The sequence below is a fragment of the Bombina bombina genome, chromosome 7 (assembly GCF_027579735.1).
Source record: "Bombina bombina isolate aBomBom1 chromosome 7, aBomBom1.pri, whole genome shotgun sequence".
In the NCBI taxonomy this organism is placed as follows: Eukaryota; Metazoa; Chordata; class Amphibia; order Anura; family Bombinatoridae; genus Bombina; species Bombina bombina.
This window is the reverse complement of record NC_069505.1, coordinates 520,661,184-520,689,071: the sequence shown is the minus strand read 5'-3', so window position 1 is coordinate 520,689,071 and position 27,888 is coordinate 520,661,184. Positions and strand designations below refer to the sequence as shown.

Genomic DNA, 27,888 nt, shown 5'->3' with positions numbered 1-27,888 from the left:
CCACGGATAATAATTTTATTAAGCAGCCTTTGAGTCACTTTGAACTGAAGTTGCGGTAACTTCTGTGACGATTACCATTTTGCACTGTTTGGTTTACCAGACATATCCACACTTTATGTGCCTCTGTGTTGGGTACACAGATACTTTCAAAACACGAAGGATTCCAGAGAGTACGGGAAATAGTCTGCTGAGCGACTAGAAGAGCTCAGAATGCTGTTGTGGCACTTATCAAGTGCTTGAGATCCTGTAAGTACAACAGTGTGGAGTAGGGGCATATTACCAACATCACTGATATTGCACTATTGTGGCGCCTTCTTTTTTTCCTGTTTACTTTGATACTGCAGTACTATACACCAACTATTGTCCTGGAGAAGTAGCTAGCCGCGGATTCACTATCCACCTGGTGCAGAAGAGTTCGTCATTGATCCTGGTTGTTGGGGACTATATCAGTACCCACTATCAAGCTTTTGGGAAACCAAAAAACAGCCAGGAAACAGCACTGCTATATACGATAAGTGACATTTATCTGTATAACACAGACTCATCTATTTGTATTTGAATATATTTTTTCCTGTATTTGATTGCATATTATAGTATATTCTTATGGAGAGTATTATCTATATATTCTTATTAATTTCTGCCACTCTTGTTTGACCATGTCAGCGGGTATATAATACCAGAACACTACATTAGGTGGCACTTGAGAAATATATATCACATATTGATATAGCACTGGTTTAATGACAGATTGTAAATTTGATTACGTATTTAGCATATTAGCACTATAGTATATATATCATTAATACACATTTTTATGATATTTAGTATATGAGGTATTTTAACACAATATTGAACACATTACTATGTTAATCACTGGTAGGAATAGGCGCATCCAATTTTTTGTACTTAGATATATTTTTTCTATAAAGTAATCATGTCACCTCTCAAGCGCCTTTTTCCTAGAGAAAACAGACCCAATTTGGCTAGCCTCTCCTAATAGATTAAATTCTCCATTCCCCTTATTAGCCCTTCTCTGAACTTTTTTTAGGTCTGCAATGTCTTTTTTTGAGATCGGTCCCCAGAACTGCACTCCATACTCAAGGTGAGGTCTTACCAGGGATTTATATAGTGACAGAATGATGCTTTCCTCCCTTGAATCAATGCCTCTTTTAATACATGCTAGTATCTTATTAGCCTTTGTAGCTGCTGCCCTGCATTGTGCACCCGCCACCCATCTTTAGCTTGTTATCTATAACTGCTCCCAAATCCCTTTCCTCCTCTGTTTTTCTAAGTCTAGTCCCATTTATGTAGTATCAAAAATACAAGTTTCAAAGCCTTTTTTGCATGTACACTGCAGGCTCGCCAGAAACACGGGGCATCAAGCTCCATACGGAGCTTGATACATATGCCCCAAAGTGATAACATAATGAGATCTGATTGTAATAGGCTGTGGTTTCAAAGCACAAAATCAGCTATATACACAAATAAACCTGAAAATGTGATTTCTCAAATATTTTATACTCTGCAGTTGGTATAACAAGTCATTTAAAATACATTAATGGAATAGCAATTTTACAGTGTACAGTCCCTTTAAGTTGCATCAAAAATTGTAAGAAAATTCTTAATTAAAAATCGTATTTTATCAAAAACATAAAATTTGTATTAAATATAAACAGAGTAAATACTAATTTAAACCAGTACACTGGATATGCAAAAACTTCGAAATTCGTACCTATAAGTACAAAATACAAAGCGCAACTGTTGTTTTTATGTAAAATGGGCTGAACATGAGCGTTCCATGGCGTGTAAGAACTCGTCTCTCTAGTCCCAGCATAATTTTGAAAAATTTTGCGCACTACAGATCTCACAGTTTTTTCTTGCAAACTAAAAGGAGCCAAACTTTACCCAAAACACTCAAAATACTTATAACCCTAATAGAAAAACATATGCATAAGAACATATTGGCAATTGTAACTTGCTATACGCAGAAAGTAGCGTAATGCGATTTATAATGGCTGCAGGATTTTATTTTTAAAGTGCGCCCCCTGCTCACTGCTAACTTCGCTCTACGGAGCGGTGTCTCTTTCTAGCAAGCTCCATTACTTTCAAAAGGAGACATCTCGCCACTCGCAGCGACTGCCCCTTTTTACGATAATTCCCCCAGGGCAGCCTCTGTGAGTGTCGGCGTGAAAAAACATGTTTGAACTTGGGAGGTTTCGATCATCCGTCCCTTAGAGAGAGCAATTGGAAAGGAACATTTTATTACCCATCTTTTTTCACCCCACCCTAGGAACTTGATAGCTGCCTCTTGTTTACATAAATTTTCTATAGAGAATACAACATTTTCAGATTTTCAGTATAGGTGGTGGTTTTAACATGCAAATCAGGCAATTTTAAATGCACAGTAAAGGTAAAGGGGCTTTTTATAAACAATTTGACGCACTCCAGCAATGGGAACACAATAAAGCAGAGATAGATTTGCAGCACAATGTCCCTTTAAAGGGACAGTCCACACAAAAATTGTTATTGTTTAAAAAGATAGATAACGCCTTTACTACCCATTCCCCAGCTTTGCACAACCAACATTGTTATATTAATACACTGTATAGCCTTTAAACCTCTAAATTTCTGCCTGTTTCTAAGCCACTACAGATAGCCTCTTATCACATGCTTTTGTATTTGCTTTTCACAACAGGAGACTGCTAGTTCATGTGAGCCATACAGATAGCATCGTGATCACTCCCTTGGGTTCTAACAACACAGCACTAATTGTCTTAAAGGGACAGTGTAGTCCAAAATAAACTTTCATGATTCAGATAGGGCAAGTAATTTTAAACAATTTTCCAATTTACTTTTATGACCAATTTTGCTTTGTTCGCTTGGTATTCTTAGTTGAAAGCTAAACCTAGGAGGTTCATATGCTAATTTCTTAGACCTTGAAGGCCACCTCTTTTCAGAATGCATTTTAACAGTTTTTCACCACTAGAGGGTGTTAGGTCATGTTTTTCATATAGATAACACTGTGCTCATGCACGTGAAGTTATCTGGGAGCAGGCACTGATTGGCTAAACTGCAAGTCTGTCAAAAGAACTGAAATAAAGGGGCAGTTATTATAAATTATATTAATATAACGGTGTTGGTGATGCAAAACTGGGGAATGGGTAATAAAGGGATTATCTATCTTTTAAAACAATAAAAATTCTGGTGTAGACTGTCCCTTTAAATGCAAGTCAATAGATAGCTTAGATACAAGTTAATCAGAGAGGTACAAAGTATATTAATATAACAGTGTTGGTTGTGCAAAACTGGGGGAATGAGTAATAAAGGGATTATCTATCTTTTTAAACAATAACAATTCTGGAGTAGATTCTCCCTTTAATCCTACATCCTAAAATCAGGAACCACTTTGAGATTCAGGAGCGCACATGCTGACTGGAATTATAGCAGTTATGGCTGACAGCTTGTAATCCCAGTGACTAATGACCAGTCTGGATCTATTTAGATAAGGTCTATATAACTGCTAATTTAGCTTGATAGGCCTTTGACAACAGCCAGAAACCTGCATGGATTAACTCTTTCATCAACAAATGGTGAATGTGAATAAAATCTGTACGTATTTCTCATAGATATTTGGTGTCTTCTTAAAGGGACAGTCTAGTCAAAATTAAAAACTTTCATGATTCAGATAGGGCATGCAATTTTAAACAACTTTCCAATTTACTTTTATAATCAAATTTGCTTTGTTCTCTTGGTTATCTTAGTTGAAAGCTAAACCTAGGTAGGCTCATATGCTAATTTTTAAGAGCTTGAAGGCCGCCTCTAATCTCAATGACTTTGACAGTTTATCAGAGCTTGAGGGCGTTAGTTCATGTGTACCATATAGAAAACATTGTGCTCACGCACGTGGGGTTACTTATGAGAGGGCACTGATTGGCTAAAATGCAAGTCTGTCATATTATCATATCAATAATCAATAATATATTAAAATATATTATTTTTTCAACAAAGGATACCAAGTGAACAAAGCAAATTTAAAAATATAATTGAATTTAAGGGTCTTAAAATGACATGCTCTATCTCAAACAAGTTTATTTTTATTTTTTATTCATGATTCGGACAGAGCATGCAGCTTTAAACAACTTTACAGTTTACTTCTAACCTTTTTTTTTACGTCATTCTCTCTGTATCCTTTGTTGAATGAGCAGACAAGCTCTACTGGGAGCTAGCTGAACACATCAAGTGAGCCAATAAAATGAGTCATATATGTGCAGCCACCAATTAGCAGCTAGCTCCCAGTAGTGGATTACTGTTCCTGAGCCTACCTAGGTATGCTTTTTAACAATGTTTACCATGAGAAGAAAGAAAATAGATTACAAAAGTACATTGGCATGCGCTCTATGTGGATCATGAAAATAAATTAATTTACATTTGTTATTAAATCCATACAAATGTGTTGTCAAGAGATGGCACAACAAGGTGAGTGGTTGGCACAATGGTTTAGTGAGGTTGGCACAATAAAAGAGTACAACAAAGGGTGGCACAACAAGGGAAGAGAGGACAGCATAAATAGGGGGAGAGTGGCACAAAAAAGGAAGAGAAGATGACACAATGAGGACGGGCACAAAATAGGGACCTGATGGCACATTTTGGGGTTAAAGAGGAAGCAGAAAATGGGGAAAGAGGGTGGCACACTGAGGGGCAAGAAGGTGAAAGAACATTGGGAGTGAGGATGACAAAATGAGGGAGAGTATGGTACAATAAGGGGAGAGAGGATGGAACAAAAGGGGGAGAAAGGATGGCACAAAAGGGGGAGAAAGGATGGCACAAAAGGGGGAGAAAGGATGGCACAAAAAGGGGAAAAAGGATGGCACAAAAGGGTGGGAAAGGATGGCACAAAAGGGGGAAAAAGGATGGCACAAAAGGGTGAGAAAGAATGGCACAAAAGGGTGAGAAAGGATGGCACAAAAGGGGGAGAAAGGATGGAATAAAAGGGTGAGAAATGATGGCACAAAAGGGGAGAAAGGATGGCACAAAAGGGGAGAAAGGATGGCACAAAAGGGGAGAGAGGATAGAGCAATAAGGGGAAAAAGGATAGCATGAGTAGGGGAGAGACAATGGCACAGTAAGGTGAGAGAGGATGGCACAAAAGGGGGAGAGAGGATGGCACAGTAACGGGAGAGAGGATGGCACAGTAAGGGGAGAGAGGATAGAGCAATAAGGTGAGATAGAATGGCACAGTAACGGGAGAGAGGATAGCGCAATAAGGTGAGATAGGATGGCACAGTAAGGGGAGAGAGGATAGAGCAATAAGGTGAGATAGGATGGCACTGTAAGGGGAGAGAGGATAGAGCATTAAGGTGAGATAGGATGGCATGATTATGAGAGAGATGATGGCACAATAAGGGAGGGAGTGTGGCAGCACTAGATGAGAAAGAGTGGCATGATTCGGGGAGAGAGTGTGGCCCAATAAGGAGAGAAAGGGCGACTCAGCAAAAATGTGAGGATGGCAAAGTAATGGGAGGTGAGGGTGGTACAATAAAAGGATGGAACATGGTCTATAATGGGTACAGATGATGGCACATAGTGCGGGACAGGATGGCACAAAAAGTAAAGAGGCACATAGAAGGGAGAGTAGATAAAGAGGAGAGAGAATGGCACATAATGTGGAGACAGGATGGCACTTAAAATGTAGAGGGGGTATCACTTAGCAGGGAGAGAGGATTGCCTATAACGTGGCATAGAGAAGGATGGTAGAAAGGAAGAGATAATGGCATAAAGGACAGATGGGATTTAAAAAGTGGGCATGAGATCATGTTAAAGGGGGGATACTTTGATATTGTAATTTTTGTCAGGTGTTAATGTGGAGCTGTCTTTGCTCACAAGATTTTAATTTATATTAAGGACACAAGATGACTTAAAGCATCAAAAGCAACTTATGGCAATTAATTCCTCCTTCAGATGACAGTAAGTAAACACATTCACGTTTAAATCCTGTAGAATTAGTGATGAGAGACCTTTTATCCACATGTCATTGATCTACTTTAGCTGGCATTGAAATCGTAAAAAGAAATCTATTCACCCCGTGTAATGGCAGACGGAGGCTGGAATAAAAACCAGCATACGTTATATACCCAAGGGAAGACAGAATGTCAAACTCTGTAAACTTGGCAAGCCGTCTTCCCTCTTAAGTTTATTGTTGTTTCAAGAAGTCCTGAAATAGCTTATTCAGGTATAACGTAATGTTATCGTAAACTGTAAGTGTCTGGACGCTTAAAGCGTCTCTGCAAAATGTCACAGGAGACGTAGCTATGAACGATGGCAGTTTCCTGATATAACCCAACTGATCACAATGTCTTGAAGAAGTTATTTGTCCCCAAAGACCCTACAGACTTTCATGGCATATGAAATGATTGGACGTTACAGATTTTCATGGGACCCCTCTACATAAAATGATTAGTGTCTGTATAGACATTCAGTTTGGTCCCTCTACAATTATCATTTGTACACTTAGGGCTCCATGTACTAAGCGGCGGGCAGACAGCTTCTCAACTCACAAAGCTGTCCGCCAGCCTTCACTAAACACGGGCAGCGGATCTATTAATCCGCTTGCCCGTATGTATCATTACACACTCATCGGAGTGTGTAATGTCCGTCCCTTCATTCGCACGACTGAAGGGACTGTCATTCACCGAGTGCGTGCGAGCGAGCTCTCAGTGATTTTCAGTCGCCACCTCAGAGATGGCGTAAGGTGTAAGAAGCAGTGGTCTAATGAACGCTGCTTCTTACATTGCGGGAAGCAGACTTGCATATTCGAACCTGAAATGCAAGGGCTCCAGAGCAGCTTTCGCTGCCTCGTACATGGAGCTCTTTGGGACCAATTTATCATAATGCTAGTGGACATGATACGATGTAGCGTATCATGTCCGCCTCACATCGATAAATGCCAACAGCGTTCTTGTGAACTGCTTGTGCAATGCCGCCCCCTGCAGATTCGCGGCCAATCGGCTGCTAGCAGGGGGTGTTAATCAACTCGATTGTATTCGATTGGGTTGATTTCTGTCCGCTGCATCAGAGCAGGTCGGACAAGTTTCTGGCGAGCCTGAAGGTTTCACGCGGAAACAGGGGCATTCGGCCCCTTAGACTTTCTTGGGCCCCCTCTACAAAAAATGATTTGTCCCCCCCTAGAATTCTATGGGACCCCTCCACAAAAAATGATTTGTCCCCCCTAGAATTCCATGGGACCCCTTTACTATAAATGGTTTGTCCAGCTAGACTTCCATGGGACCCCTCTACAAGAAATTATTTCTCTATATATGCTTTTATTGGACCCCTCTACAAGAAATGGTTTGCACCCCTAGACTTTCATGTGACCCCACTACAAGAAATGATTTGTCTTCTTAGACTTCCATAGGACCCCTCTAGAAGAATTTATTTCTCCCGATATACTTTAATAGAACCCCTCTACAAGAAATGGTTTGTCCCCCTAGAATTTCATGGGACCCTCTACAAGAAATTATTTATCCCCATATGCTTTTATGAGACCCTTCTACTAACAAATTTGTCCCCCTAGAATTTCAAGGGACCCCTATACATGAAATTATTTCTCCCATATATGATTTAAAGGACCCGTCTACAACAAATTATTTATCTCCATATGCTTTTATAGAACCCTTCTACGAAAAAATTATTCGTCCCTCTAGATGTTCAGTGGACCCCTATATAAGAAATGTTGTTTTTTACAAGAAATTATTTGTCCCCATAGACTTTCAGGGGACCACTCTCCAAGACATGTTTTATCCCCATACACTTTAATACTTTTATACATTATAGCTAAGCACATCACCTTGCTCCTTCTACCTCTGCTGTACGGTTTGTGCTTCCCATTCTGTATTCATCACCTTATCATGTTTATCAGAACATTCCCCTTACTTTATCACCTCTAAACAAAATATTCATACCCCCCCCCCCACACTCACACACACACTATCACATCCCATAGAAGTTGGCTCTCTATAAATAAAACCATACCATTCCCACAGCGTCCTATCCCTAGAGAGTAGGGATCTGTTTTGTATTATGTTTTGCGGTAGAATTGCACGTTTCCCTCCCACCCAGAGCTGCATGATTGGAGTAGGCCTGTCCCTCATTAGCACTAGGGCATTCCACCCATACCAGCACAGCCTGCAGGGCAAGAGAGTGGATTTATGGAAAGTTTGCAGGCGGCTGGCAAGTTATTTCCCTGTGAGAGCAGCCTCCCTGCCTTGCCTAATTTTCGTAATTAGCAAGACCCCCTGAGCTGAAAGGAGGGTGAAGATTGGCGTGGGGGAACTCTCTGAGGCGATGACATCATTGGCACGAATCCAGGGGTGCTGTCAGAGAGGGATGACTTGGTTGTGCTTAAAGGGATATGAAACCCAATTTTGTTTTTCTTTTATGACTTAGCATACATTAATGTGTTCAATTTACTTTTATTATCAAATTTACTTTGTTCTCATTGTATGCTTTATTGAAGAACATACCTAGATAGGTAGTGTTAGGACTGCCACATGTCCAGGAATTATACGGACAGTTTGGGTTTCCATTTGTGTATCTGGGTTTGAAGCTGAGTCAGACCAGGACATGCACATGTCAGGGTTTGGTGGGAAACAACCACAGCCAAAAAAAGGTGACATACTGAACATGCCTACAGATATTTCTCTCTTGCTGGTGTGCGTCTTTAAGTGGGAGTTTGGCTGAGTGTCTCTGTGTGTGTGCCTTGGTGTGTGAGAGAGTGCGTGTCTTTGTGTTTGTCAGTGTCTTTCTGTGTGTGTGAGTCTGTGTGCGAAAGAGTGAGTGTATTTGTGTGTGTGTGTGAGTGTGTGTCTTTGTGTGTGTGAGTCTTTGTGTGTGTTAGCATGTTTGAGTGTGTGACAGTGTGTGTGTGTGTGTATGAGAGTGTGTGTGAGAGAGAGTGTATGTAAGTGTGAGTGTGTGACAGTGTGAGTGAGTGTGTGTGAGAGATAGAGAGTGTGACAGTGTGAGTGTGTGTGTGACAGTGTGTGAGTGTGTGTGAGAGAGTGCGTGTCTTTGTGTTTGTCAGTGTCTTTCTGTGTGTGTGAGTCTGTGTGCGAAAGAATGAGTGTATTTGTGTGAGAGTGTGTGTGAGTGTGTGTCTTTGCATGTGTAAGTCTTTGTGTGTGTTAGCATGTTCGAGTGTGTGACAGTGTGTGTGTGTATGAGAGTGTGTGTGAGAGAGAGAGTATGTAAGTGTGAGTGTGTGACAGTGTGAATGAGTGAGTGAGTGAGTGTGTTTGAGAGATAGTGTGACAGTGTGAGTGTGTGTGTGACAGTGAGTGAGTGTGTGTGAGAGATAGAGAGTGTGACAGTGTGAGTGTGTGTGTGACAGTGTGTGAGTGTGTGTGAGAGAGTGTGTGACAGTGTGAGTGTGTGAAATAAAGTAGAAGAGAGTCACAACTGTGTCACTCAAATACTCATAGGGGGCGCCTATTTCCTAGGATTCTCATCAGTGTGTGTGACAGAGAGTGTGTGAGTGTGTGAATATCTATGTGTGAGTTTGTGTTTATATGCTATTATACATACTGTGTACTCTGCAAAAAAATTTTTTGCTGTGTGGTGGAAAGGCGCAAGGTTGTTAGGGTTTGGCCTGAACTAAAGGTGTTCACGTGTCTGGAGCACTATATAGCAGAAGACACTGCTTCCCTCTAGGGCTCTTTCAAATCTATAACATTGTTAAACTAATTATTGTAAAACTCTTTCCATATAGCACTCCAGACACATAAACAGATGTCTCCCACTACAATAAACATCTCCCCCTTCTGCAAACATCTCTCCCTCCCTATACAAACATCTCCCACTTCTGTAAACATCATGACCCCTCCCTATACAAACATCTCCAACTTCTGTAAACATCATGACCCCTCCCTATACAAACATCTCCAACTTCTGTAAACATCATGACCCCTCCCTATACAAACATCTCCAACTTCTGTAAACATCATGACCCCTCCCTATACAAACATCTCCCACTTCTGTAAACATCATGACCCCTCCCTATACAAACATCTCCAACTTCTGTAAACATCATGACCCCTCCCTATACAAACATCTCCAACTTCTGTAAACATCATGACCCCTCCCTATACAAACATCTCCAACTTCTGTAAACATCATGACCCCTCCCTATACAAACATCTCCCACTTCTGTAAACATCATGACCCCTCCCTATACAAACATCTCCAACTTCTGTAAACATCATGACACCTCCCTATACAAACATCTCCCACTTCTGTAAACATCATGACCCCTCCCTATACAAACATCTCCCACTTCTGTAAATATCATGACCCCTCCCTATACAAACATCTCCCACTTCTGTAAACATCATGACCCCTCCCTATACAAACATCTCCAACTTCTGTAAACATCATGACCCCTCCCTATACAAACATCTCCAACTTCTGTAAACATCATGACCCCTCCCTATACAAACATCTCCAACTTCTGTAAACATCATGACCCCTCCCTATACAAACATCTCCAACTTCTGTAAACATCATGACCCCTCCCTATACAAACATCTCCCACTTCTGTAAACATCATGACCCCTCCCTATACAAACATCTCCAACTTCTGTAAACATCATGACCCCTCCCTATACAAACATCTCCCACTTCTGTAAACATCATGACCCCTCCCTATACAAACATCTCCCACTTCTGTAAATATCATGACCCCTCCCTATACAAACATTTCCCACTTCTGCAAACATCATGACCCCTCCCTATACAAACATCTCCCACTTTTGTAAACATCATGACCCCTCCCTATACAAACATTTCCCACTTCTGTAAACATCATGACCCCTCCCTATACAAACATCTCCCACTTTTGTAAACATCATGACCCCTCCCTATACAAACATTCCCCACTTCTGTAAACATCATGACCCCTCCCTATACAAACATTTCCCACTTCTGTAAACATCATGACCCCTCCCTATACAAACATTTCTCACTTCTGTAAATATCATGACCCCTCCCTATACAAACATTTCCCACTTCTGTAAACATCATGACCCCTCCCTATACAAACATCTCCCACTTTTGTAAACATCATGACCCCTCCCTATACAAACATTTCCCACTTCTGTAAACATCATGACCCCTCCCTATACAAAAAATCCCACTTCTGTAAACATCATGACCCCTCCCTATACAAATATCCCCCCTTCTGTAAACATCTCCCCCCCCCATACAAATATCCCCCCTTCTGTAAACATCTTCCCCCCTCACTATACATCTTCCCCCCTCACTATACAAACATCTTCCCCCCTCTCTATACAAACATCTCCCCCTTCTGCAAACATATCCCCCCTTCCTATACAAACATCTCCAACTTCTGCAAACATCTAAACCCCTACACAAACACCTTTCACTTCTATAAAGATCTCCCCCTACTGCCAATAACCCTCCGTAAACACCCCATCTATAAACATCTCCCACTTCTGCAAACATCCTCCCCGCTCTGTAAACATCCAATTCCCTACACAAATATCTCCCACTCCTATAACCACCCCCTCTTCTGCAAACATCTTCTTCACCATTCTGTAAACATCTTCACTATTCTGTAAACATCTCCACCCAACTCTGTAAACATCTTACTCTCCTACACAAACATCTCCTACTTCTAAAATCATTTCCCCCTTGTACAACAACTCCACCTTCTGCAAACATATCCTCCTCTGTAAACATCTCCCCTTACACAAACACCCCCTTCTGTAGATATCATCCCCTGTGTAAACACCTAACCATCCCCTCTGTAAACACCTACCTGCTCTTTAAAATGTATTCCCTCTCTGCAACCCCCCCCCATGTTCCCCTAACAATCTGTGAAGATCTCCATGAGCATAAACTTCTTCCCATCTGCAAACATTTCTTACCTAAAATGATCTCCCTCTTTACAAAGATCATCTATCTAAACAGTTCCCCCCATCTTTAAAGGGAAAGGAAAGTCAAAATTAACCTTGCATGATTCAGATAGAGCATGCAATTTCAAGACACTTTTAAATTCACTTCTATTTTCAAATGTACTTTGTACTGTTGGTATCCATTGTTGAAAAAGAATATGCACATATCCTACACTAGTGGGAGCTAGCTGCTGATTGGTGCCTGCACACATTTGTCTCTTGTGATTGGCTCACTAACTCTCAGTGATGCATTGCTGCTCCTTCAACAAAGGATATCAAGGGAATGAAGCAAATTTGATAATGGAAGTAAATTAGAAAGTTTAAAATTGTAGGTTCTATCTGAATTCTGAAAGGGGAAAAAAAGTGTTTCATGTCACTTTATACACCCCTCCTCACTGGAAAATACCCCTTTCTCTGTACAAGCCAACACCCCCATTAAAACATAAACTTTCCACCCCCACAAACATTTAACTCCTTTGTTAAAAAAGGAGTTTGCCTCTGCAAAAATATTTGTATAGTAGTGATTTACTCATTTGCTTCATTCCCTTGATATCCTTTGCTGAAGGAGCAGCAATGCATCACTGAGAGTTAGTGAGCCAATCACAAGAGACAAATGTGTGCAGGCACCAATCACCAGCTAGCTCCCACTAGCAGACATCCCAACCTGCAAAAACTCATTTCAGGGAGGTGGCTTCTCCCACTACTGCGCCGCCAACCCCACCCCTCCCAGTTATATATTGGCACCCATTTTGAAGATTTCGGAACTAGAGCACAGGTGAAACAATCAGCTGATTAGTAAACCTGGTTATTTTAACTGCCCTCATCCAAGGTAATCCTGACAACCTGGCCCGTTAGGGAGGTCTGAGGACAGGTTTGAAAACCAATCCTGTATATGAATCATGAAAGAAAGAAAAATAAAATGGGTTTCATGTCCCTTTAATCACTACTGTGTAGTTCTTTGTGTGAGGAAGGAGGTTCATCTGAGCTCTGCCGGTCTGTGTATCAGTGAAAGGGTTAACCACTGATCTTCAGGTCTGTTTATCACAGAAGGGGTTATTTGTATCAGAAGGGGTTAATCCCATATCTGCTGTTATGTGTATCACAGAAGGGGTTAATAACATATCTGCAGTTATGTGTATCCCAGAAGGGGTTAATCACATATCTGCAGGTATGAGTATCCCAGAAGGGGTTAATCACATATCTGCAGGTATGAGTATGACAGAAGGGGTTAATCCCATATCTGCAGGTGTGTGTATCACAGAAGGGGTTAATCCCATATCTGCAGGTATGGGTATCCCAGAAGGGGTTAATCACCTATCTACAGGTATGTGTATGACAGAAGGGGTTAATCCCATATCTGCAGGTATGTGTATCACAGAAGGGGTTATAAACATATCTGCAGGTATCTGTATCGCAGGTATCTGTATAATTTAAGGGGTTAATCCCATATCTGCGGGTAAGTGTATCAGAAGGGGTTAATCACATATCTGTGATTAACCCCTTCTGATACCTGCAGATATGTGATTAACCCCTTATGTGATACACATACCTGCAGATATGGGATTAACCCCTTCTGTGACACACACACCTGCAGATACGTGATTAACCCCTTCTGTAATACCCATACCTGCAGATATGTGATTAACCCCTTCTGATACACATAGCTGCAGATGTGATTAACCCCTTCTGTGATACCCATACCTGCAGATATGTGATTAACCCCTTCTGGGATACACATACCTGCAGCAATTTACTCCTATTATCAAATTGTCTTCGTTCTCTTGGTATCTTTATTTGAAAAAGCAGGAATGTACGCTTAGAAGCCAGCCCATTTTTGGTTCAGCATATGAGTACAGCTTGCTGATTGGCGGCTAAATGTAGCCAAGTGCTATCCAGGGTGCTGAACCTAAAATAGGCAGGCTCCTAAGCTTTACATTCCTGCTTTTCAAATAAAGATACCAAGAGACAAGACAATTTGATAATAGGAGAAAATTAGAAAGTTGCTTACAATTGCATGCTCTGATTCATTAAAGTTTAATTTTGACTAGACTGTCCCTTTAATGCTCGGGGTCTCAGAAAGCAGAATAGAAGGGCGCTGGCAACTTGGTGAAAGGGTGGAACAGCACACACCCCTCTTTCACACACAGCATATTTTTTTGTTAAAGCCAAGATTGAAGTTCTCACTGAAACAAACAAAAGCCAGGAAATGGATGGGTTATGAACTCATCCAAACACAAAGGGAAAAAAAAATATCTGGGAAATTCAGAGACTTTAATTGAGCAAAATAAATGGTGATATTTGGGATTTGCAGCATTAACCCTTTTCCGCCGTTATATTCCGTCACAACGGCGCTGGGTTTTAAAGTCGTTATGACAATGTCATAGCCATCGGCTGTCCTGAAGCCTACTGCGCTTGCAGGATTTGATCGCAGTCTGGAGGGCGTTCCTAGCTTATAGGGACACCCCCCAGACCTGATCCCATAAAAGGGTTAAAGTGACATGAAACCCTTTTTCTTTCTACTATGATATTCAGTTTATTTTAAACAACTTTCCAATTTACTTCATTAATTACATTTGCTTCTTTCTCTTTGTTGAAGGAGCAGCAATGCACTACTGGGAGCTAGCTGAACACACTGGTGCAGCTAGCTCCCAGTAGCGCATTGCTGCTTCTGAGCCTACCTACGTATGTTTTTCAATAAAGGATACCAACAGAGCAAAGCAAATTCGATAATCGAAGTAAATTGGAAAGTTGTTTAAAATTGCACGCTCTCTTTGAATCATGAAACTTTAATTTCGACTTTACTATTCCTTTAGTGAAACTGTAGCAACAATTATGCTTTGTTAATCACACATATCATAAATCACATCAGTGGTCAGACTGGTCATGTGATATATGACATCATTAACCAAAACAAAAAGATTAAACATTAACCCTTTCCCGTCTGGGCTAATTTGTCTACATCGGAACTAATTTCAATGATGGGATCGGGTTGGGGGAGTGCCTATGACGCTAGGCACGCCGCCCAGTCCACGATCCCATTTACCAAGCCGCTATGGCTTCAGGACAGCCAAACGGCTAGGATGTTCTTTGCCGTTTTAACGCCCAGCACGGTTAGGGCGGCATGTAACGTGCTAATGGCGGGAAAGGGGTAAAAGGGACACGAGGCCTAAAATTCCATGATTCAGATTTAGCTCACAATTAAAAAAAACAAAAAAAGTTTCAAATTGACTTCTGTTTTCAAATTTACTTTGTTCTCTTGGTATCCTTTGTTGTAGAGAATACCATGGTAGGTAATTTGCACATATATTTAGAGTGCTATATGCTTTTAACAATGTTATACACTTTTGAGCACTAGATGGCAGTAATCATTACTAGCCATGCATTTGTCTCATGTGTACAACATGAGCATCTTTTATCCTACGCACGTGTTGCCATGAATAGTAAGGGCTAGATTTATCAAAGCTGAGGCGTACAAGGGCACGTATACGCGCCCCTATACGCCTCAGCTCCCCTGTGGCGGGGTGAAATTACCCGCAGGTAATCAACATTGCACACGAGCGCAATTTTGCACTCGCGTGCAATCCCGCCCCTTGCCCGCGCACAGCCAATCACATGCGGGCAGGAGCTGTCAATCTCCTCGGTCGGACTCGACCGCGGAGATTGATTTTCGCCACCTTAGAGGTGGCAAAGTGCTTAGGGAAGCAGCGGTCTGGTGACCGCTGCTTGATAAATTACGGCGAGCAAGTTCTTGTGAGAACTTGCAGCTGTAGGGGCTTGATAAATCTAGCCCTAAGTTGCTGGGGAATTTATCCTTCCCTCCCCAACACCTGGAAAAATATCAGTAGACGCCTATGCCAACAATAGATATCACCTCCAACCACCTCCAACCACAGATATTGCTGTAAAACAAGGGTCCCGCTGACCTAAAGCTCTACACTCTGGCGAAATGGTCTAATAAGTCTCAGCAGTGCTGTGAGGTCCCTCAAACAAATTTATAAAGGCAAATTTGAATGGCAAAGTGTTGTTTATCTCAATATACAGGGTTGTGGGTATGAAGGAGAAGCACATGCATTACAATATAATGCTCAAATTTGTCCCCAAAGAGTTCTCTCTTATATTTTTGATCATCAGGCTCAGTTCTCTGCACGTCTCATTCAGAACCAGCAGTACAATGTAGCATTGCCTTACCAGATCTGCTTCTTCCACCTGGTAGTAGCAATGCAATAAATCCCTGACTCCACATGTAAAGGTCAGCCCTGCATAGGATCCAGCACACCCACACAGCACTTTTTACCTCGGGTTGCTGAATGTGTGCTTGTTGTTTGGTTGTAACTATTATGTATTGCATTTCCTTTTATGGGAAAAAATGAAAGTTTAAAGTGAGGTGTAAGAAAGAATGTAGAACGTTTACAAGAGTGTGATCTCAGGTTTGGAGCCACCCAGTGGAATATCTTGGGCTTATCCTGTCTGCTAGGGTTGCCAGCTGTCCTCCACAAAAATACTGGATGGCCAGTAGACCTTTTACCTCTGGCTGTGCAAGAGTGGTCGGAAGGGCACATGATCACCCCACCCCAAATTTCTACCTTAAGCCCCAGCCTTGATTTGGTTGCCGGTGACAAACAAATCAATAATTTTACCACTTTGGTGCCAGTAACACGCACATAGCAGTGATTTGACCCCTCCTGAAGGAGAAGAGATTTTATACCAGTGGCTAGCTACACGTAACATAGACAAAGCAGTACTCATGAATGCCAGTAACATAAAAGATATTGTTTATTTCTATTCTTAACCTTTACCTACATCTTAGGGCACCATTACAATTCAGCTTCCACTGCAGGGGAGGACAAATCTGTTTAAAATTTAGGAGCCAGTAAGAATATTTAGGAGCCAGACAGTGGTATTTGTATAGACATATATGGAGAATAACCCCAAAAGTTAGGAGCCAGGGGTAAAATTCAAGAAGACAGTGGCTCCCTGGCTTTTGGACCAACATAACATCTCTGCTGGACCTTGCAACTGGATAAAGGGCAATCATTAACTAGCTTGTAACATGATAAACAAGTTGGAGACATCTAACCAACAATTATATATATATATATATATATATATATATATATAGAGAGAGAGAGAGAGAGAGAGAGAGATAGATAGATAGATAGATAGATAGATGATAGATAATTAGCCCACAGGATATAGGTTAAAGAAAATCTACAAACTAGCTGGAGTATTTAATTAGTGTGTAAGAGAAAACCTACTAATCAACTATATGGAGGGCAGTTAGAAACCAGTTGGAGAAGGAACATATACTCTTCATTAGGAGACTAGAGCAGTGTTTTTCAACCAGTGTGCCGTGGCACACTAGTGTGCCGTGAGAGATCCTCAGGTGTGCCACGGCAGACTGACAACAGTGTGACATTTTTTAAACTTTGCTTGTTTTTTACTCCCAGTGCAGGGGTAGTTTGTAGGAGGCATGGCATAACAGCACAATACATACAGTATGTGTATATGTGTATATATATATGCTGTATTAGGCTACAATGTGTGATTTTTTTTAAAATTTTGGGATGGTGGTGTGCCACAGGATTTTTTAATGTAAAAAAGTGTGCCACGGCAAAAAAAAGGTTAAAAATCACTGGACTAGAGTCTTGTAATCAGACAAAATCACAGTATTTTGCAAACATATGGAGAGTGGATATGTGCCAACCAGCTGTAAATAAGGCCAAGCAGGTGAAGACAGGGCAACAACCTAGTTAAGTAAGTCAACCATTTATCTTTTGGATGCCTTGGAACATATTCTTTGACTAGAAATTGCAAGATCTGATTACTCCTTGGAGACAAGACATCATCCCATAAGCTAAAATCTGAATATGATCCCACAAAGTAGGGCACCGAAAAAGAGTTAGACACAACATCTCTCAGCTGGACTCAAGATATCTACTAAGCAGCGCATGACAGATGAACTTCCTAGCATCTGGACACAGATCTCCTTAACAGCTGGACAAAGCATATCCTTACCAGCTGGTAACAACAGGTTTACCAACTATATGGAGATAAGATATGTACCTACAATCTGGAGACAGGACAACTTTCTACCAAGCTGGAAACAAGATAACTACTCAACAGTTGACATCTGCAAATATGTACACCATTAATAAAGACTACAAAAATTAGATTTTTCTCAGCAACTAGAGAGGAGGCACCCAGCAACTAGAGAGGGGCATATCAGCTGTAGAAAGGGTTTCTGTTCATGAGCTGAAATAAAGATATCTACCGACTGGAGAGGTGATATCTAACCCGCTGTTGAAGATAGTGCATCAACCCATATACTAAACATTACTATCCCTTGCTAGAGATAAGTATGAAGACCTTTTCAACAGATGGAATTCTGGGAATAGGACATTTTGAGTCAAGCTTAATGCAAAGCATTTCTCCGGTAGCTTGAGATGGGTTTGTACCCTAAATATGAAAATATGTAACCCCCCTACTCCTTTGTGACATTATGAATGGTTCATAATGGTTCAAGAGCAACCAAATATGTCTAGTGTCATTACTGGAAGGACAATACAAGAGGTCATCTCTTAAGTGGGTTATTCTGTACAGTTTGTGAACATTTTAACCCTTTCATTAAAAACAATGGAGGACTTTATCAGTTATCATTTAACCAAACAACCACCCAAAAGAGAGACAGAGAAAGAGACAAACCAGTAACAAAACATTCTTTGTGAAAGTGACTGATCTACTGAGAGTAGCTAACAATATTCAGGTAATCAGGCTGCATTACAAAAAGAGACTGCATGATGAGAGTGTTAAAATACCAACTGATAGCTGGTGAATCTGTTTTAATCATAGAAAGAGACAACCTGAAGCTAAGACTTCTGTGCACATGTGTTACAAGAGAATGCCTGGAAATTAAAGTGTATATGTACTGGTAGAGACTGACTTTTCATGAAAAGCATATTAGCAACATGACTGACTAGAGGGAGACTGCACTGTCAGTTGCACACTTTGGAGAATCTGTCTCATTTTATATATCAGTTCATCTCTCCCTCTCACTATACAATTTATGTAATACAGGAATAGCCAAACAGAAACTCTCACAATTACCTTGCCATTGCAACATCCCTATACACCTTATATCCAGATGATTTCAATTCTAAACAGATGTTAAAGGGACATTCCAGCCAGAATTGGAATCCACATGGATGCATTTCAGTTTTCAATAGAAGCATTTTTCTAATATACACATAATAGCAAAACTGCTTCTAATAAAAGCAATAGCTGTTTAAAAAGTCTATTTAAGTATGCACCGGGCACCAGCATTTTAAAGACAACATTTGCACAGAGTCTAAAGTGCTTGTACCATCTGATAATGACTCAATTTGTTAATTGCTGTCATGATACAAGCCCCACTGGTGCTCTGAGCAGCTGTAGTATTTAAAATGCTAGTGCACTGAGAATACCTAGCTATGCTTCACATGCACGTGCAGAGAAAAATGTTAAAACTAAAACATTGATAGCTTTTACTAGAAGCAATTTTGCTAATTCATGTATATTGCAAATATGGTTCTTTTCAAATATGTAATTCATCTACCTGTATGTGCATTTAAATTTTGACCGGAGTATTATTCTAATGCTCTGTCTCAGATACAAGACTTCCATGTTTTATAAACTGGGATTAGAGTGAAAGCTCTTTGGCTAAGATGTTAGGTATCTTTAAGCAAAATATGATTGTTACTATTTAGTAAGGAGAGACGACTTACATGCCCTGAATCCATGTTCACCATTGTTTCGCGCTCCTTCGTCACTGTAGACAGTAGTCATGTTTCCCCTCTCGCAGTGGTTGGTACAGCGATCACCTGTGCAGTGTACACGGCAAACCATGGGAGTGAACATCACTTTAACCTTTTCCACCTGTCCGGACGCTGGTGTAACCGTAAGGCAGAAAAAGAACAAAAACAGAAAATTCAGCCTGGATGCCATAGTTTGAGAAAGACACCAAAAAACTTGGCTTGAACAATTGCAAGCTCTTGGGGATCTCCGTAATGCAGATACCTCCCCTTGTTCAGGCTTTGTGAGTTCCTATTTTTTTTTTTTTTTATAAGGCTTGCCTTCTTCCTGAACTCCTCCTGCGAATTAGGAAAAGGGGGAGAGGAAGAGGGAAAAATATTATGTGGGAGCTAAAATGTTTTCTTGTTTAACTTTAGGGTCCTACAATGTCCTCAGCATCTTCCTCGAATAACTGTTAGATAGAAGGACTCACTTACTTTAATAGGTAGAGGGATGTTGAAAAAACAGTGAAAGAGATTGGAGGAGAGAATTGCAAAAGGGGTTTCACTGTAATCTGGCCACGAAAATGAATTGTGCATGGGCCTTAATTAAAAACACACACTGGGCAGTGATCCAAAAACAATGTTTATATGGGATCCCATCATACATTAGAGTGGGCCCTGCTTAACCCCTTCAGCTCCCCGTGCTTCTAACCAGCTAAACTCTGTGGTGGGTAACAACATCTGGAAGATATGCAGCAAATAAAGGGTTAACGCTGACCACAAGACAAGAACCGTTTGCGGTGATCGGCAAGCCACGTGTTAAGCAGATACTTAAAAGATATAGCACTCCCATAGGGGGTCATTAATCCGTTAAGTTTGATAAAGGGCAAACAGAGAGTGACATAATGTATATTTCTAATGTGCTAAATGTCTAAAAGAGAGCCAGACTTTAACCCATTACAAATGCCACTGTGCTGTAATTAGGTCATTTTCCTTCTACCTGGGACCAACCATTTAACCCATTAAACATGTCAGTGTCATTAGATCACTTTGCTCCTACACAGGGCTAACAATTTAGTCCATTAAACATGTCACTGTCATTAGGTCACTTTGCTCCTACCTAAGATTTACTCTTTAACCCATTAAACATGTCACTGTCATTAGGTCACTTTATTCCTACATGGGACTGACCCTTTAACCCATTAAACATGTCACTTTCAATAGGTCACTTTATTCCTACATGGGACTGACCCTTTAACCCATTAAACATGTCACTGTCATTAGGTCACTTTGTTCCTACATGGGACTGCCCCTTTAACCCATTAAACATGTCACTGTCATTACGTCACTTTGTTCCTATACGGGACTGACCCTTTAACCCATTAAACATGTCACTGTCATTAGGTCACTTTGTTCCAACATGAGACTGACCTTTTAACCCATTAAACATGTCACTGTCATTAGGTCACTTTGCTCCTACATGAGACTGACCCTTTAACCTATTAAACATGTCACTGTCATTAGGTCACTTTGTTCCTACATGAGACTGACCCTTTAACCCATTAAACATGTCAATGTCATTAGGTCACTTTGTTCCTACATGAGACTAACCCTTTAACCCATTAAACATGTCACTGCCATTAGGTTTAACCCATTAAACATGTCACTGTCATTAGGTCACTTTGTTCTTACATGAGACTGACCCTTTAACCCATTAAACATGTCACTGTCATTAGGTCACTTTATTCCTACATGGGACTAACCCTTTAACCAATTAAACATGTCACTGTCATTAGGTCACTCTATTCCTACATGGGACTGACCCTTTAACCCATTAAACATGTCACTGTCAATAGGTAACTTTATTCCTACATGGGACTGACCCTTTAAACCATTAAACATGTCACTGTCATTAGGTCACTTTGCTCCTACATGAGACTGACCCTTTAACCCATTAAACATGTCACTGTCATTAGGTCACTTTGCTCCTACATGAGACTGACCATTTAACCCATTAAACAGGTTACTGACATTAGGTCACTTTGTTCCTACATGAGACTGACACTTTATCCTATTAAACATGTTTGTCATTAGGTCACTTTGTTCCTACATAAGACTGACACTTTAACCCATTAAACATGTCACTGTCATTAGGTCACTTTGTTCCTACACGAGACTGACCCTTTAACCCATTAAACATGGTCACTGTCATTAGGTCACTTTGTTCCTACATGGGACTGACCCTTTAACCCATTAAACATGTCAATGTCATTAGGTCACTTTGTTCCTACATGAGACTGACCCTTTAACCCATTAAACATGTCAATGTCATTAGGTCACTTTGTTCCTACATGAGACTAACCCTTTAACCCATTAAACATGTCACTGCCATTAGGTTTAACCCATTAAACATGTCACTGTCATTAGGTCACTTTGTTCTTACATGAGACTGACCCTTTAACCCATTAAACATGTCACTGTCATTAGGTCACTTTATTCCTACATGGGACTAACCCTTTAACCAATTAAACATGTCACTGTCATTAGGTCACTCTATTCCTACATGGGACTGACCCTTTAACCCATTAAACATGTCACTGTCAATAGGTAACTTTATTCCTACATGGGACTGACCCTTTAAACCATTAAACATGTCACTGTCATTAGGTCACTTTGCTCCTACATGAGACTGACCCTTTAACCCATTAAACATGTCACTGTCATTAGGTCACTTTGCTCCTACATGAGACTGACCCTTTAACCCATTAAACATGTCACTGTCATTAGGTCACTTTGCTACATAAGACTGACCCTTTAACCCATTAAACATGTCACTGTCATTATATCACTCTGTTCCTACATGAGACTGACCCTTTATCCTATTAAACATGTCACTGTCATTAGGTTACTTTGTTCCTACATGGGACTGACCCTTTAACCCATTAAACATGTCACTGTCATTAGGTCACTTTGTTCCTCCTAGACTGACCCTTTAACCCATTAAACATGTCACTGTCATTAGGTCACTTTGTTCCTACATGTGACTGACCCTTTAGCCCATTAAACATGTCACTGTCATTAGGTCACATTGTTCCTACATGAGACTGACCCTTTAACCTATTAAACATGTCACTGTCATTAGTTCACTTTGTTCCTACATAAGACTGACCCTTTAACCCATTAAACATGTCACTGTCATTAGGTCACTTTGTTCCTACATGGGACTGACCCTTTATCCTATTAAATATGTCACTGTCATTAGGTCACTTTGTTCCTACATAAGACTGACCCTTTAACCCATTAAACATGTCTGTCATTAGGTCACTTTGTTCCTACATAAGACTGACACTTTAACCCATTAAACATGTCACTGTCATTAGGTCACTTTGTTCCTACATGAGACCGACCCTTTAACCCATTAAACATGGTCACTGTCATTAGGTCATTAGGTCACTTTGTTCCTACATGGGACTGACCCTTTAACCCATTAAACATGTCACTGTCATTAGGTCACTTTGTTCCTACATGAGACTGACCCTTCAACCTATTAAACATGTCACTGTCATTAGGTCACTTTGTTCCTGCATGGGACTGACCCTTTAACCCATTAAACATGTCACTGTCATTAGTTCACTTTGCTCCTACATGCGACTGACCCTTTAACCCATTAAACATGTCACTGTCATTAAGTAACTTTGCTCCTACACAAGACTGACCCTTTAACCTATTAAACATGTCACTGTCATTAGGTCACTTTGTTCCTACATGGGACTGACCCTTTAACCCATTAAACATGTCGCTGTCATTAGGTCACTTTGTTCCTATGTGAGACTAACCCTTTAACCCATTAAACATGTCACTGTCATTAGGTCACTTTGCTCCTACATGCGACTGACCCTTTAACCCATTAAACATGTCACTGTCATTAAGTCACTTTGCTCCTACACAAGACTGACCATTTAACCTATTAAACATGTCACTGTCATTAGGTCACTTTGTTTCTACATAAGACTGACACTTTAACCCATTAAACATGTCACTGTCATTAAGTCACTTTGCTCCTACACAAGACTGACCCTTTAACCTATTAAACATGTCACTGTCATTAGGTCACTTTGTTCCTACATGCGACTGACCCTTTAACCCATTAAACATGTCACTGTCATTAGGTCACTTTGTTCCTACATGCGACTGACCCTTTAACCCATTAAACATGTCACTGTCATTAGGTCACTTTGCTCCTACATGCGACTGACCCTTTAACCCATTAAACCTGCCACTGTCATTAGATCACTTTGCTCCTACACAAGACTGACCCTTTAACCTATTAACCATGTCACTGTCATTAGGTCACTTTGTTCCTACATAAGACTGACACTTTAACCTATTAAACATGTCACTGTCATTAGGTCATTTTGTTACAACATGAGACTGTCCCTTTAACACATTAAACATGTCACTGTCATAAGGTCACGTTGTTACAACATGAGACTTACCATTTAACCTTAAAGGGGACATGAAACCCAATTTTTTTAATGATTCAGATAGAGCATAACATTTTAAACAACTTTCCAATTTACTTCTATAATTTAATTTATGTATATGTACACAGTGTGATAAAGTAATGAGATCTGATTATACCTACAGATATAAGATAAAGACACATGTATATGTACACAATGTGATAAAGTAATGAGATCTGATTATACCTACAGATATAAGATAAAGACACATGTATATGTACACAATGTGATAAAGTAATGAGATCTGATTATACCTAAAGATATAAGATAAAGACATGTATATGTACACAATGTGATAAAGTAATGAGATCTGATTATACCTACAGATATAAGATAAAGACACATGTATATGTACACAATGTGATAAAGTAATGAGATCTGATTATACCTACAGATATAAGATAAAGACATGTATATGCACACAATGTGATAAAGTAATGAGATCTGATTATACCTATAGATATAAGATAAAGACATGTATATGTACACAATGTGATAAAGTAATGAGATCTGATTATACCTACAGATATAAGATAAATAAGCAGGTATATGTACACAATGTGATAAAGTAGTGAGATCTGATAATACCTACAGATATAAGATAAAGACACATTTATATGTACACAATGTGATAAAGTAATGAGATTTGATTAAACCTAGAGATATAAGATAAAGAAGCAGGTATATGTACACAATGTGATAAAGTAGTGAGATCTGATTATACCTACAGATATAAGATAAAGAAGCAGGTGTATGTACACAATGTGATAAAGTAGTGAGATCTGATTATACCTACAGATATAAGATAAAGACACATTTATATGTACACAAGGTGATAAAGTAATGAGATCTGATTATACCTACAGATATAAGATAAAGACACATGTATATGTACACAGTGTGATAAAGTAATGAGATCTGATTATACCTACAGATATAAGATAAAGACATGTATACGTACACAATGTAATAAAGTAATGAGATCTGATTATACTTACAGATATAAGATAAAGACACATGTATATGTACACAATATGATAAAGTAATGAGATCTGATTATACCTACAGATATAAGATAAAGACACATGTATATGTACACAGTGTGATAAAGTAATGAGATCTGATAATACCTACATATATAATATAGACACATCTATATGTATACAATGTGATAAAGTAATGAAATCTGATTATACCTACAGATATAAGATAAAGACACATGTATATGTTCACAATGTGATAAAGTAATGAGATATGATTATACCTACAGATATAAGATAAATAAGCAGGTATATGTGCACAATGTGATAAAGTAATGAGATCTGATTATACCTACAGATATAAGATAAAGACACATGTATATGTACACAAGGTGATAAAGTAATGAGATCTGATTATACCTACAGATATAATAAAGACACATGTATATGTACACAATGTGATAAAGTAATGAGATCTGATTATACCTACAGATATAAGATAAAGACACGTGTATTTGTACACAATGTGATAAAGTAATGAGATCTGATAATACCATAAGATAAAGACACATGTATAAGTATACAAGGTGATAAGGTAATGAGATCTGATTATACCTACAGATATAAGATAAAGACACATGTATATGTACACAATGTGATAAAGTAGTGAGATCTGATTATACCTACAGATATAAGATAAAGACACATGTATATGTACACAATGTGATAAAGCAATGAGATCTGATTATAAAGTAAGATAAAGACACCTCTATATGTACCCAATGTGATAAAGTAATGAGATCTGATTATACCTACAGATATAATAAAGACACATGTATATGTACACAATGTGATAAAGCAATGAGATCTGATTATACCTACAGATATAAGATAAAGACACATGTATATGTACACAATGTGATAAAGTAATGAGATCTGATTATACCTACAGATATAAGATAAAGACATGTATATGCACACAATGTGATAAAGTAATGAGATCTGATTATACCTAAAGATATAAGATAAAGACATGTATATGTACACAATGTGATAAAGTAGTGAGATCTGATTATACCTACAGATATAAGATAAAGAAGCAGGTGTATGTACACAATGTGATAAAGTAGTGAGATCTGATTATACCTACAGATATAAGATAAAGACACATTTATATGTACACAAGGTGATAAAGTAATGAGATCTGATTATACCTACAGATATAAGATAAAGACACATGTATATGTACACAGTGTGATAAAGTAATGAGATCTGATTATACCTACAGATATAAGATAAAGACATGTATACGTACACAATGTAATAAAGTAATGAGATCTGATTATACTTACAGATATAAGATAAAGACACATGTATATGTACACAATATGATAAAGTAATGAGATCTGATTATACCTACAGATATAAGATAAAGACACATGTATATGTACACAGTGTGATAAAGTAATGAGATCTGATAATACCTACATATATAATATAGACACATCTATATGTATACAATGTGATAAAGTAATGAAATATGATTATACCTACAGATATAAGATAAAGACACATGTATATGTTCACAATGTGATAAAGTAATGAGATATGATTATACCTACAGATATAAGATAAATAAGCAGGTATATGTGCACAATGTGATAAAGTAATGAGATCTGATTATACCTACAGATATAAGATAAAGACACATGTATATGTACACAAGGTGATAAAGTAATGAGATCTGATTATACCTACAGATATAATAAAGACACATGTATATGTACACAATGTGATAAAGTAATGAGATCTGATTATACCTACAGATATAAGATAAAGACACGTGTATTTGTACACAATGTGATAAAGTAGTGAGATCTGATTATACCTACAGATATAAGATAAAGACACATGTATATGTACACAATGTGATAAAGCAATGAGATCTGATTATAAAGTAAGATAAAGACACCTCTATATGTACCCAATGTGATAAAGTAATGAGATCTGATTATACCTACAGATATAATAAAGACACATGTATATGTACACAATGTGATAAAGCAATGAGATCTGATAATACCATAAGATAAAGACACATGTATATGTATACAAGGTGATAAAGTAATGAGATCTGATTATACCTACAGATATAAGATAAAGACACATGTATATGTACACAATGTGATAAAGTAATGAGATCTGATTATACCTACAGATATAAGATAAAAACACATGTATATGTACACAAAGTGATAAAGTAGTGAGATCTGATTATACCTACAGATATAAGATAAAGACACATGTATATGTACACAATGTGATAAAGTAATGAGATCTGATTATACCTACAGATATAAGATAAAGACACATGTATATGTACACAAAGTGATAAAGTAGTGAGATCTGATTATACCTACAGATATAAGATAAAGACACATGTATATGTACACAATGTGATAAAGTAATGAGATCTGATTATACCTACAGATATAAGGTAAAGACACATGTATATGTACACAATGTGATAAAGTAATGAGATCTGATTATACCTACAGATATAAGATAAAGACACATGTATATGTACACAATGTGATAAAGTAGTGAGATCTGATTATACCTACAGATATAAGATAAAGACACATGTATA

The 27,888-nt window shown here is 39.0% G+C and overlaps 1 protein-coding gene across 1 annotated transcript in view; it reads right to left on the bottom strand.

Moving 5' to 3' along the window:
- LTBP4 (latent transforming growth factor beta binding protein 4) overlaps positions 1-27,888 on the bottom strand; it is a 705,095-nt gene that overhangs the window by 606,626 nt on the left and 70,581 nt on the right. Inside the window, exon 3 of the mRNA XM_053721790.1 lies at positions 19,727-19,888. Within this exon, the coding sequence (XP_053577765.1) occupies positions 19,727-19,888 (162 nt within the window). The remainder of the gene's footprint in view (positions 1-19,726; positions 19,889-27,888) is intronic.